The sequence below is a fragment of the Egretta garzetta genome, unplaced genomic scaffold, assembly GCF_000687185.1.
Source record: "Egretta garzetta isolate BGI_Z169 unplaced genomic scaffold, ASM68718v1 scaffold410, whole genome shotgun sequence".
NCBI lineage: Eukaryota > Metazoa > Chordata > Aves > Pelecaniformes > Ardeidae > Egretta > Egretta garzetta.
Genome location: NW_009258276.1, coordinates 144,148 through 157,018, shown reverse-complemented (window position 1 = coordinate 157,018; position 12,871 = coordinate 144,148). Strand labels below are relative to the sequence as shown.

General features: G+C 50.8%; 1 protein-coding gene across 1 annotated transcript in view; it reads left to right on the top strand.

The window, feature by feature from the left end:
* Positions 1-12,871, top strand: part of AHCYL2 (adenosylhomocysteinase like 2) — a 34,225-nt gene that overhangs the window by 3,938 nt on the left and 17,416 nt on the right. The window contains exons 2-5 of the mRNA XM_035891767.1: positions 5,935-6,078; positions 6,759-6,859; positions 7,769-7,871; positions 8,805-8,899. Coding sequence (XP_035747660.1) covers positions 6,761-6,859; positions 7,769-7,871; positions 8,805-8,899 — 297 coding nt within the window. The 5' untranslated portion in view covers positions 5,935-6,078; positions 6,759-6,760. The remainder of the gene's footprint in view (positions 1-5,934; positions 6,079-6,758; positions 6,860-7,768; positions 7,872-8,804; positions 8,900-12,871) is intronic.

Sequence of the window (12,871 nt, the reverse complement as noted above, 5' to 3'; positions counted from 1 at the left end):
GCTGTTAAATCCCCCCAGGGCTGGGGACTCGACCCCTTCCCTGGGCAGCCCCTTCCAGCCCCTGACAGCCCCAAGGGGAAGGAATTGTTCCCCATGGCCAACCTCACCCTGCCCTGGCACAACTTGAGGCCGCTGCCCCTCGTCCCAGCGCCCCTTCCCTGGGAGCAGAGCCCGACCCCCCCGGCTCCCCCCTCCTCTCAGGCACTTGTAGGCAGCGATGAGGGCTCCCCTCAGCCTCCTCTGCTCCAGGCTGAACCCCCCCAGCTCCCCCAGCCGCTCCCCAGCAGCCTGGGGCTCCAGACCCCTCCCCAGCTCCGTCGCTTTCCTCTGGACACACAAGAGGTGTGTGGAGATCCCAGGGTTTGGAGGTGGTGGGCGTGAGTGAAGAAGTGAGCAAAACCCAAGTGACTCCTCCCTGAGGCGTGCTTGCTGGGAAGGCAGTTGTCCCAGCATCTCTGCCCAAAATGATGGGGAGGTGCCGGTGCCGTTTTAGTGATGCAAGAGAGGCCTGGGTGTGGAAACAGCATCTCCGTAAACAACCAGTGGTTTCTTGATCTTCCTGCCCATCAAAACTGGGAAAGTTCAATCGAAATCATCAGCTGGTCTCCAAAATACGTACAATCCGTGAAGCTGCAACGTGGCGCAGCGTACTCCAATGGGCAATGCGTTGTGAACTGGGCTTTGCCTGAAGCAATAATGGGAAAAATGAGGGTGGTGAGACACTGGCAGAGGTTGCCCAGGGAGGTGGTGGAGGCCCCATCCCTGGAAATGTTCAAGGTCAGGTTGGATGGGGCTGGGAGCAACCTGGTCTGGTTGAAGATGTCCCTGCTTCTTGCAGGGGGGGTTGGACTGGGTGACCTTGACAGGTCCCTTCCAACCCAAAACATTCCGTGATTCTATGAAAAACCATCAGAGACACAGCTGAACGCGACAGCTTTATCGCTTGGTTGCTGTAAAGCACGAAGAACAGAAATCCTAATGACGCACGCTGACCTGACTCTTCAAAGCAGAAGTAGAAGTCTCTTATCTCACCCTTGCCGTGAGCCGCCCATTTTCTGTAGCTGTTCCACTTCATTTAAAACGAGTAATTTTCCTCAGCGGGGAAATTAATTGTTTTCTGCGCTGTTTGGGAGCGGTTTATGCACCCAAGGCCACGCCGTGGTGTTTAACAGCATCTGCTATTGCAAACCGGGGAAGGGCACCGACCTGACCGCTCAGCTTTGCAGTCGAGGGGATCACAGAATCCCAGAATCCCAGACCGGCTGGGGCTGGCAGGGCCCCCCAGAGCTCACCCAGTGCCACCCCCCTGCCCAAGCAGGCTCACCCAGAGCAGGGGGCACAGGACAGCGGCCAGGCGGGGGTTGAAGATCTCCAGAGAAGGAGACTCCACAGCCCCCCTGGGCAGCCTGGGCCAGGGCTCGGGCACCCTCACAGTCAACAAGTTCTTCCTCCCGTTCACCTGGAACCTCTTCTGCTTCAGGTTGTGCCCATGGCCCCTTGTCCTGGCGCTGGGCACCACTGGGAAGAGTCTGGCTGCGTCCTGGTGACCCCCACCCTTGAGATATTTGTAGGTGGTGATGAGATCCCCTCTCAGCCTTCTCTTCTCCAGGCTGAACAAGCCCAGCTCCCTCAGCCTTTCCTCCTAGGGGAGATGCTCCAGTCCCCCCATCATCCTTGTTGCCCTCCTCTGGACTCTCTCCAGGAGTTCCTCATCCCTCTTGAACTGGGGAGCCCAGAACTGGACCCAGTGCTCCAGGTGGGGTCTCCCCAGGGCAGAGCAGAGGGGGAGGAGAACCTCCCTGGCCCTGCTGGCCACGCTCCTCTTGATGCACCCCAGGATGCCCTTGGCCTTCTTGGCCACCAGGGCACCCTGCTGGCTCATGGCCACCTTGTTGTCCACCAGGACTCCCAGGATGTTTTGGCCTTGTGCTGGGCAAATCGCTTAAGTTTTGGTAACAGTTCTTTCCCTCTCTGCAAAGTGCAGGTAATTGTTACCTGCTTGAGCAAAGATTTTGGGGGGTCAGCTGGTTTCTATCAGCCCGGCACTTTGAATACTAAAGCGCTCAGGGTTGTGTATTACGCACCGCGTAGCCGTTACATGGGTGCTGAAATGAGATTAGAACAGTAATATCTTTAATTAAAGGCGCTTGACTTCATCCTCGTGCTGTTTCATAACTCTCAGAAGGTTGTGCAGGGAAGAAACAAGGTTTGTCTTCTTGGCTGGGCTCTAACCGGGGCCTTTTTTGCCCCTTTTTTGCCCGTACCGATGCTGGTACAGACATGAGTGGATCCTCACCTAAAATATTAGCGAAGCTAAACTCTGCTGAATTTAGGCACTGACACAGTCTTTGCTGGGTTGGGACGTGGGCTGCAGGTGTCTCCTTCCCCCCTTTTTTCCATTTTTCCCCACTTTTCCCTTCTCTTGGAAATAATACGGTGTATATTAAAATACTACGTGGGTCTACGGAATGCCCCCCCCGGTTATGAAGCTTTCCTTAACCAACTTTTTGGCGATTGGAGATGATGTTGAGGAGGCTGTCTACCCTAGCTGGGTATTTCTAGACTACAGGTGCTGGGAATCCTTTCCTTTGGGTGCTTGGTTCTCATTTTACAGGAAAGCAAGGGCAAAACTTACTATTATATACGAATATGCTGTTATACCACACCAACAATATTAGCTTAATTACCACGGTGCTATATGCACTGTTATATATTATACATGTGCTGCAGTAAAAACCTTCTGCATAGGAAAATCTGGCTGCCGTCGAGGCGGGTTTTTTTGTTTAAATAAAAATTTACTTTCAGCCTCCAGAACCAAGATCTATGGTTCTAAAGAAACCCTCTGCCCAGATTAGCTGTCTTCAAGGAAATAATCCTCCTTTAACTAATTAATCCTTCTGGAGTCCTTGCTATACAAGAGCTTGATATTATATAAGGTGTTCTTGTTATTAAGCCAGGCTCCCGGTCCTTCAGGAGCTGCTGTGGGAGTGCGCCCGTGAATTCAGAACTACGTAGCCGTCAGCGTGTTGCTTGCAGGGTCGGACTTGCCTTTTGCTCCCCGCCGAGGATGGAGCCTTTGCAGAGAAATTTCAGCAATGCATAATTCTCTTCCGTAAGCGGATTAAGACCTGAGCGGGTCTCGGGGAGCCTGGCACTCCGACAGTGCCGGCGCTAAGCTTTTTTTCCTTGGGATCATTCAGGCGCTTCACGCGAGCCAGAAGAGAAAGTAAGCAGCTTGCTGGGTGCTGCAGGGAAGACAACCCCATGGCCATGCCGGGGGGGAAGGGTTTAACTCTTGGTTTGGGTTTTCTGGCATGAAAACCGTAACAGAGCTGTTGAAATGCTGGGTAGAGGGGTGGTTTGCCTTTACTCCAAGATCTCTGAAGGGCCTCTCGCTATCAATGTTCATTTGAGGTCTGGATGCCTCTGGAAAGCTGCAGCTCTTTGGGAGCGCTGGTGGGTGGTGCTAGGACAATGGGTTCAGCCGTGCCATTCTTCCTATGACGCTGTGTAAGAAGCGCTGACCCTTGGTGCTACCAAATTCCTTTGGCACAGAATTGGGGTAGAAAGTTGGGAATCTGTACGTGTCTGTTGGTGTAGATCATTCCCTCTTGGAGACTGTGCCGGGGGGAGCAGCTAGCTCACGTGCGCAGCAGCACATCACCCAAAGCCAGTAGGTGCTGAGTTTGACTATGCAACGTTTCCTAGGTAAAGATTTAACCGACTCTTTTCTGGTGTCATGAAAGAGAGCTCATCGTCGTACGTGATGCCTTCACACATGCACATCATTTGCCTAATATTGGCCAGCTCCACTGAGGCTGCCATGGATAGTGCTGTTCTACAAAGGTGATCCTCTTCTGCTGGAACAAATAATTTCATAGAATCACAGAATGATTTGCTTGGAAAAGACCTTTAAGATCATCGCGTCCAACCGTACCTGTCCACTACTAAACCATGACCCTAAGCACCTTGTTCACCCGTCTTTTAAATACCCCCAGGGATGGGGACTCCACCATGTCCCCGGACAGCGCCTTCCAGCGCCTAATAACTCTTTCAGTGAAGAAATTTTTCCTAATGTCCAACCTAAACCTGCCCTGGCACAACTTGAGGCCATTTCCCCTCATCCCATCGCCCATTACCTGGGAGCAGAGACCAACGCCCACCTCGCTTACAACCTCCTGTCAGGCAGTTGGAGGGAGCAATAAGGTCTCCCCTCAGATAAAGTCTCCTCCCCAGTTTGATGCCACGTCTCACATTCATTTTAGAAGTACCACATGATCTGGAGAGTAAAGACGTGGAGTAAAACTTCAGGGCAATGTCATGAAGAATGGGGCATGACCATGTGGATGAGGCTCTTGAGTTGGGTCCCAAGGTGTGACTCCTGCCAGAGAGGAGGAGGAGGCGATGTGGCGATGGTGGTGGTGAGGAGCTCAGCTGGACGAAGAGCCCTGTGCTCCAGGTGCTTTGTCTCTGGAAAGGAAAGAGGAGCAATGCTTTCTAGTTCATCTCTAAAACTTACGTGTTGCTTTGCTGCTGATGCCAGTCCTAGAAGATGAAGGAGGTCTGGTCTCCCACATGAGGGCGTATTCCAGAGGAAAACATGGCACACACAGTCTCTTCAGCTGATCCTGATGACCTGGAAACAGAAGTGCTGGCTAATGCATCATGTCTCAAATCAAAAATGGACTCTACGTGTGATTTTAGTAATCAAAATAAATGGGAAGGGGGATTTCTAACTCCATGAAGGGCTCTTCAGCAAATTTCCACGTGTCTGCCATAGACCAGTTGCCTAACCAAAAGTTTGGAGGCCATTGATAGGAAAGGCAGGCAGGTATTGACAGCAGCTGTTGTTAATTCTGTGTTCACATCCACATCCGTGCCCTGCACCCCTGTATCGTCTTAAACAAGAAGCATAATCTGATTCTGGGAGACCATATCTTTGCTGTCCCCTGTAGGCTCCTTACTCTGGAGAGAAGAGGTACCATCTTTCTTCCTCTTATCAAAAGAGCAAGAGGGAGGAGGGGTTGAACAAGATCCAGAAAGGCAGAATATTAAATGCATCTCCAAGGGTTTGTTATTTATAATAAAAAAGAAGGGGAAAATCCAAGGGCTGGATTGAGCTGCCTGTAGAGGTACAGAGATGCTGGTTGGAAGGAACCGCCAAGGTCATCTCGCCCTCCTGCCCACTCAGAGCAGGACATCATTGCTAGCAGAGGATCAGGTGAGCCATGACTCTCTCTAACCAATTCCTGAAGTCCTCCAAGGATGGAGATCCACCACCTCTCCGGGCAACCTGTGCCAATGTCATGTTACCCTCCCGATGAAGAATTTTCTTCCTACCATCCCATATGAGCCTCCCACGGAGCAACCTGTGGCCATTGCCCTTACTGAGGAACAATTAAGGAAATCCAAGGGCTGGGAATGCCACCATAACTGAATAATAATTAACTAGCAGGCTCCACCATGCCATTGTTTAAAATAAACAGGGTCTCGTATCTACCCTGTATTAAATGACAACTCTTAATGCTCTGGAAGTACTGAAAACGTTAATAGGCGTTTTTGTTGGCTATTTTAGAGCTGTGAAGGCTTAACATCTGGGAAGAAAGATGGTAGAAGGCCACGGAGGAGCTGCAAAGCAGGAGGAGATGGGGGCCATGGGGGACACAGGCAGTGCTTGAGCTAGTTCCCTCTGGTGTGGTGTTGCAGCAGAGGTAGATGAGAGCGAGGAGGGCATTGCATTCCCCAATGACTGTGGGGAAATGGTCCTTGTAAGGAGCAGAGGAGATCCCAGCTGAGGATGGAGGTTGTTGGCATGTGCACATGGAGAAGCACATCTGTGGGCACGTTCAGCGGATCGTCCGCACCCTTCCACTGCAGGTGGTTTGGCTTTAGGGAATATTTTATTCTGTCTCTGACCTCCTTTTCTTCCTCCAGCTGCCTCCTACACAGACAGCTCTGATGATGAGACCTCCCCCCGCGACAAGCAGCAGAAGAACTCCAAAGGCAGCAGTGATTTCTGTGTGAAAAACATAAAGCAGGCAGAATTTGGGCGCCGAGAGATTGAAATTGCCGAACAAGGTAAATGGGGCGCGTTCCTCGAGCTCCACGTTGTCCTAGGGTTGTCTTGTGGGCTTCTTCCTCCCCCCCAAATCCTCTTCAGCATATCGGTGGTTCCTGTTAGAGATGGGAAAACTTTTATGGGGTTTTGTGGGACGGAAAGGAGTTGCAGGGTTTTGCCATGTAACTACAACCAACCAACACCTGAAGGACTACTCTATAGTCAAATGCATTTTGTTAAAATTAGGAGAAAAGATTAAATCCATCAAATAAATTAGACAACTTTGTTTTAGCATGATTGTCTCCAAAGATCTGTAGCGAAGGCGTTGCAGCGCTTGGGTAGTTGGAGGGATTGGGGAGAGGCTGATCGGAGCAGCGAGTCCCACGTCCTCCTCAGTCTGAAGCAGATCTTCCTCCCAGCCTCACTTGGGCCTTCGCAGATAGAAATTTAAAAATGTGATGATGCTGCGTCCTAAATGGTAGGAGAAGACCTCAGCGGGTTATTGGGTCCTTTGCAGCTGTGCCACGACTTATTTGATCCCTGGTCTCCAGGGTTTTGCTTTCTTTTGAAGCTGCCCCAGCTGTACAAATTCACAGGGGTCCCAGAGAGGAGGGCAAGAAGTGACGCTGGCGCTTTCTTCTGTGCTCATCCCTCGTTCCGTCGCATTGGTGGACTTCTTTTTTTTTCTTTTGCCTTTCAGAAATGCCTGCGCTGATGGCTTTGAGGAAGAGAGCTCAGGGAGAGAAGCCGCTGGCTGGGGCCAAGATCGTGGGCTGCACGCACATCACAGCGCAGACAGCTGTAAGACCCCGACAATAAATGCTAGACAGGGACTTTCACTGCTTAGCTTCTAAAATAGACCCCAAGCAGTTAATATAGAGAGAATCATAGAGTCATAGAGTCATAGAACCATAGAATCATAGAACTATAGACTCATTTAGGTTGGCAAAGCCCTTGAAGCTCCCCCAGCCCAATTGCTCCCCTACCCCTGCCATCCCACCCCCAAACCCTGGCCCTCAGCACCGCCTCTGCCCGGCTGTTAAATCCCCCCAGGGCTGGGGACTCGACCCCTTCCCTGGGCAGCCCCTTCCAGCCCCTGACAGCCCCAAGGGGAAGGAATTGTTCCCCATGCCCAACCTCACCCTGCCCTGGCACAACTTGAGGCCGGTGCCCCTCGTCCCATCGCCCCTTCCCTGGGAGCAGAGCCCGACCCCCCCGGCTCCCCCCTCCTCTCAGGCAGTTGTAGGCAGCGATGAGGGCTCCCCTCAGCCTCCTCTGCTCCAGGCTGAACCCCCCCAGCTCCCCCAGCCGCTCCCCAGCAGCCTGGGGCTCCAGACCCCTCCCCAGCTCCGCTGCCCTTCTCTGGACACGCTCCAGCCCCCCCAGGTCCTTCGGGGAGGGAGGGGCCCAACCCTGACCCCAGCATTTGAGGCAATATATTCAATATATACACACACACACACATATATATTCTGCATATATAATATACTTCAAAGTTCTTATTTACTTCATCCAGTCTAAATTGTAAAAAAAAGAAAAAGTAATTGCAAAATTGTTTTCTGTGCAACTCTCTAACGACCCTGATGCCACTGAGAACCAAGACCAGATATCCCCCCCCAAGCTTTCCCATAAGTAGCAAACAAAAATCCCAGTTGTATGTTGCTCTTTGCATTGCTCTTTCTTTCTCATATTTTTTTCGTTTAAATCCAGGTCCTAATGGAGACTCTTGGTGCACTGGGCGCGCAGTGCCGATGGGCTGCCTGCAACATCTACTCTACTCTTAACGAAGTGGCTGCTGCCCTTGCCGAGAGTGGTAGGAAACTTCACCCTCTTTGTTCTTCCCGGTTTTAAAAAGGTTTCTTCCTGTCCCGTCATATTTAGCTCCTTCACCATCTCTCAGGGTTTTCTCCTTCATTCTCTTCAATTCAGAGTAAACCTGTAGGAGTTAAACAGCACAAGATCAATCCCTTCCGTTGGTCTGAAACTCCTAGAGTGAGTTTTCTCTGGAGTACAAAAGCATGTAGCACAACCGGTGACGATGCACATAATTAGACATCAGGGCCATGTGCACCTGAAAGGTGTTTTGCTAAAAGAAACTAAGCTACATTTTATTTCGGGTCTCTAAATTTGAGGCCAAACTTTGCCGAAGAGGGCTGGAAGAGAGAATTTTTGGGGGACGTTGTTCACAAAAAGAGATGTTGTTCATGTTGCTGCTCACCTGGGAGGTGCCTTAATTCAAATCTTGTTTGACCTGGGGAAGGCCAGGGATTTTACCAGGAGAGCCAGGAGACCCAGAAGAAGCCAAGCCCACCAGCTTACCCATTACCTGGTCTTGCTCACTGAAGCTGAATAATAATCGCTCGTGAGCCAGAATACGTTCAAGTAAATTTGCGGCTAACGTGGCCAACAGGAAGGTAGGACACCTACCTCGCCGCAAAACCTCGATTTTGCCAGTAAATGTTATTGTTGAGGGCGTGTTGCCCTCTTGCTTGGTGGCTAGAGCTTTTTCTTGGGGGAGGGGAAGAAATTAGGAAGGCTGACGGTGACTCCTACCTGCTGCCTTCAGCGCGTGTCTTCAATGTGTATCTCTGAAGCTTCTCCTAGTAGGTAGATGTTGAAAAATCAGACTGCAAGCAAGACTGCAGTGGTGTCGGGAGCCTGGTTCGTCATGCGTGGACATAGGGAGAGCCGATCCCCAAGAGGTTTGCTAAGGCTGTGTTAGCACCCGTCTCCCTCTCTGTGCCAGGGTTCCCCGTCTTCGCCTGGAAGGGAGAATCCGAAGACGACTTCTGGTGGTGCATCGACCGCTGCGTCAACGTCGAAGGATGGCAGCCCAACATGGTGAGACGGGGCTGATCGCAAAATGCTCGGTGCAGCTTGAAGCACAGGTAGCTCTCGTCTGGAGAGAAGGGAGAGGGCGTAGCGCTGGTCTGTGCTTTCCTCCTGAATTTAGACCTAGCTTAAGGCTTGGTGCTAACACAGTGCTTACCTTCCAAGCGCTTTACAACTAACTACGCGATGCGGGAAGGCCTGCCGTCCCGCAGGTGTAAAGTCGGGGAGAAGGAGGGCTGTCTGGCCATCTGCAGAGGTAGGTCACGCTACCGAGCAAATTTTGTTGAACTGTTTTCTAAATAAGCACGGCTGCGTTAGCGCGACGTTGATAGGGTGCGTCGTTTGCTTCCAGAGTGGCTTGCTACAGCTTAAACCAGACTGATTTAATCTGGCCAGTAAGAAATGACTCAAAATCAGTGCGTTCTGAAAAGGGGTCACATTCATTTCACCGCGTTCGATTGAATTTGCAGCTTTGGTTGATGGGATTTTTCTTACCTAGGCAAGGCGTCTGTTTCGGAACAGAAATCAGATTTGAGGTGATGCCCTTACTCTACATGCACAAAACCTCCAGTAGCCCATCTCCATGCTTTGCTGGTTTATTCCGGCCTTGTTTCTAGGCAGAACAGACAACCCTGAACTGGGTGAGCAGAATAATTTCCAGCTGTCAGATTGCGGTTTTCATCACGCTTCCCGGCAGATTTCGAGCCCTGGAGCTTATGATCTAAATTAGACAAGAAGTAATCGAAGGTGGAAGGTAGGCGTGTAGCTGTGCTGTTTGTTTGCCAATACCAGCTTGTTTGAGGTGGGGTTTTTGTCCCTTCCAGTCTACACCTGCCAACTTCCTCACTGTCACCTTTAAAAAGAATTGAGATTGTCAAAAAATCCACCCCCGAGCTACAAGTCGGAGTCTAGACACGAGAGCAGCTGTTTTCTTCGTTTTGAGGAATAATTTCCCATTGAAAATGTCAGTAATTGCGGACGTCAACGTGCCAGAATATGCATGTCATGCTTTCCTAGGATCTCTTCAGATCTCACGGTTCCGTGACGTGTCTCTATCCATCAGTGTGTTTTCAGACCTGCTTCTGGAGCACAGAAATAATTGCTGGGGAGAACCAAAAGCCTCGGATCCAGCAGTTCCCAAAGATTTGCACGCTGGATTTTGGAGGTCCTCGTTTTCAGAGATAAGAAATAGGACCCTGGACACTGGGTGAAGAACGGGTGTGGAAAGTATCTTCTTCACATGATCATTTCAGAAGAAATGAGCTGGCAAAGTTGGCCAAAGAAGACAAAAGTAGCCTCTCCAGTCCTTCCAGTCCCAGGGCTGAAGCAAGATGGACCTACTCTGCTCCATGTCCTGATGGCAACTTTTCAGAGCATGCGTCATATTTTTTCTCTTCTGTTGAGACTGAGAATTTCCCCTGATATCCTGAATCAAAGACATTGTCACCAGGTTGTAGGATGGAGCCGGAGCTGCTGGTTTCTAATCTGCTGCTCCTGGCAGCCCAACACCTTTGTGTAAATTCACATCTAACCTCTTTTCATGGAACCCTAGACTGGTTTGGGTTGGAAGGGACCTTAAATGTCATCCAGTCCAACCCCCCTGCCATGGGCAGGGACATCTTCCACCAGATAAGGTTGCTCAGAGCCCCATCCAACCTGGCCTTGAACAATTCCAGTGATGGGGCATCCACAACTCCTCTGGACAACCTGCTACACTGTCTCCCCACTCTCACAGTAAAGAATTGTCTCTTGTCTCATCTTCTCATCAACAAAATGCCAACGATACCTCGCAGCGTCGCTGATGGTTATTAGTGGCCGTGCTGTACTTCGAAGATGTTCTGTGCAGCGCTACTGCCATGGTGGCATCAAATGGGAAATTCTCTCTCTCTGTGAATAGGGATTTAGTAACGTGCCTATCTCTGTCCAGCACCAAACGATCAATTTGGACTCTTATAAAGTGTGGAGTAATTCAGAGCATGAGTATCCGACTGGTACTTGTTGACCCATCCAACTTGTTGATCGAGATGAAAGTAGCGTGGAAATGCAGCTCCATTTCCAGGCTTCTGCATCTTTAAGCTTAATAAAGAGAAGTGGGATCTCTGTTGCTGCTTAAGAGAAAGCCAAATGGGTCCAAGCTGTTCAGCAGCTTTCCCCTAGGCACATTGACATAATATCAGGGCTCGCAATACACCCCGGGAGCCCTGGTTAGCGTTGCTTCGCTGGCCACCACCAGTCCCGCGTCCAGGTAGGCGCTGCAAGGCGTGATGGAGCTGCCGTTGTACGCCCCCTGCAAATAAACAGGGATGTCTTGCAGTCCAAAAATCTGAATGTTCAATGTTTGGGCTTTGGCGTGGTGCCAGTCCATGGGAACCGTTAGCCACCGATACCGAGAGCCTCCCAAAAACAGACACATTGGGTTTTCTGATGGGGATAGCAGAGCTTTAGAGGAGATCAGCTCTGTCTGGACAGGAACAACTCAGAGGGTTTTTTCTGAAAAATACTGAATCTGGAGGGCTGAGCATTTGGTTTCCTCTGCAGCATAAAGTGATCCAGGACCACGCTGCCGCCGGGGCATTTTGGTGCCACCTCCGACCATGCCTTCCTGCCACCTCCTCGCGTTTTCACCGGTCATTTTCATTAGTGCCTTATTTTCAATCACACTGTTGAGCTGATCCCAGCTAATTTTAATCAGCTTGTTCTTGGCAAGATCAGCCCCACAGGATCGGCTGTTGCCCCAACAGAGTTGGAAGGGGAACAGAGCGAGCGGAGAGTTCTTAGGTGGGTTCAGAGAGGTTGTAGAATGGCACCTTGAGACACCAGCTTCTGTCATGGAAGAGCCAGAGATTTACTGCTGGAAAAAACCATGAGGTGGGAGGACTGAGGGAGTGAGAAACCAGAGCTGTGCAGACAGCAGCGTGAAATTGGTTACTTGGGGAGAAAAGCACTGAGAAAGAAACATCTACCGAGGGGATACAGATGCACCAAGTCAGTCAAACCCTGTATAAATTCAGGGTGAGGACCGCTGTGGAGGAGCAGCAGATATCTCCCGGTGCTTGGGTCAGAGGACGGTCTCATCTCCAAAGAGAGGAATGTCCCTGCAGGCATAGGGTGGTAAGAAGATGTTTTTTAAAGTCGCGACCACTCCATCACACCCCATTCCAAGATGGAAGTGCCAAAATGAAGAGGGAGGTTGACGAACTGCAGCCGGGAGCGTTGGTTTGCAGATGGTGCCTCTCGGTGGGCGGCAGGCAGCAGCATGGAGAGGCCGAGCAAGGCTCACGTCTAGAACGGCCGATTTTCTGTATGAAAACTTCTTCGCATGTCAAATAAAGGCTTTTTTCCCAGAAAAAAAGAAAAAAAAAATTGCCTGGGAAGAATTCGAATGAAGGCAGATAGCTTGTGTAAAGCTGAGAAAACTGGAGGAATGTGGGGCGCGTACCATGGGCTTTGCCGCTGGCCATTCGGGGCTGCTACACGAAGGTGACCTTCCACCAAAATCTAGCTCCTCCATTGATTTGGTTTGGGGTTTTTTTTTTCCATCTCCTGCCCTCCTAGGAAAGAGGAAGCTGCCAACCCCCAGAATTCTCTCTTAGAAAGAGGATTATGTGCCCTATTAAATGGGGATTAATGAAATGAAGACGTCCTGGGAGCCAGGCTGCTGAATTCCCACCTTGGCGGGCCCAGGAGAGCTTCACAGCCCACTTAACCCTTACCTGCCTCTGCTCCCCAGCCTGTGAGCAGGAGGTGGATCTGGGGGTTCCCTGGAGCCTCAAGGGTGGGGTCTGCGTGCAAGACGCGTGCGCTGGGCTGACAGGACACCATGTGCTTTCCAGGCATTCGTGGAGGAGCAGCTGCAACCCACGGCATTCGTCTTCAGTGGAAAATCCTGCAGTTCAGAGAGAAAAAGATTTCATAGAATCATAGAATAGAATCATAGAATCATTTAGGTTGAAAAGCCCTTGAAGCTCCCCCAGCCCAACC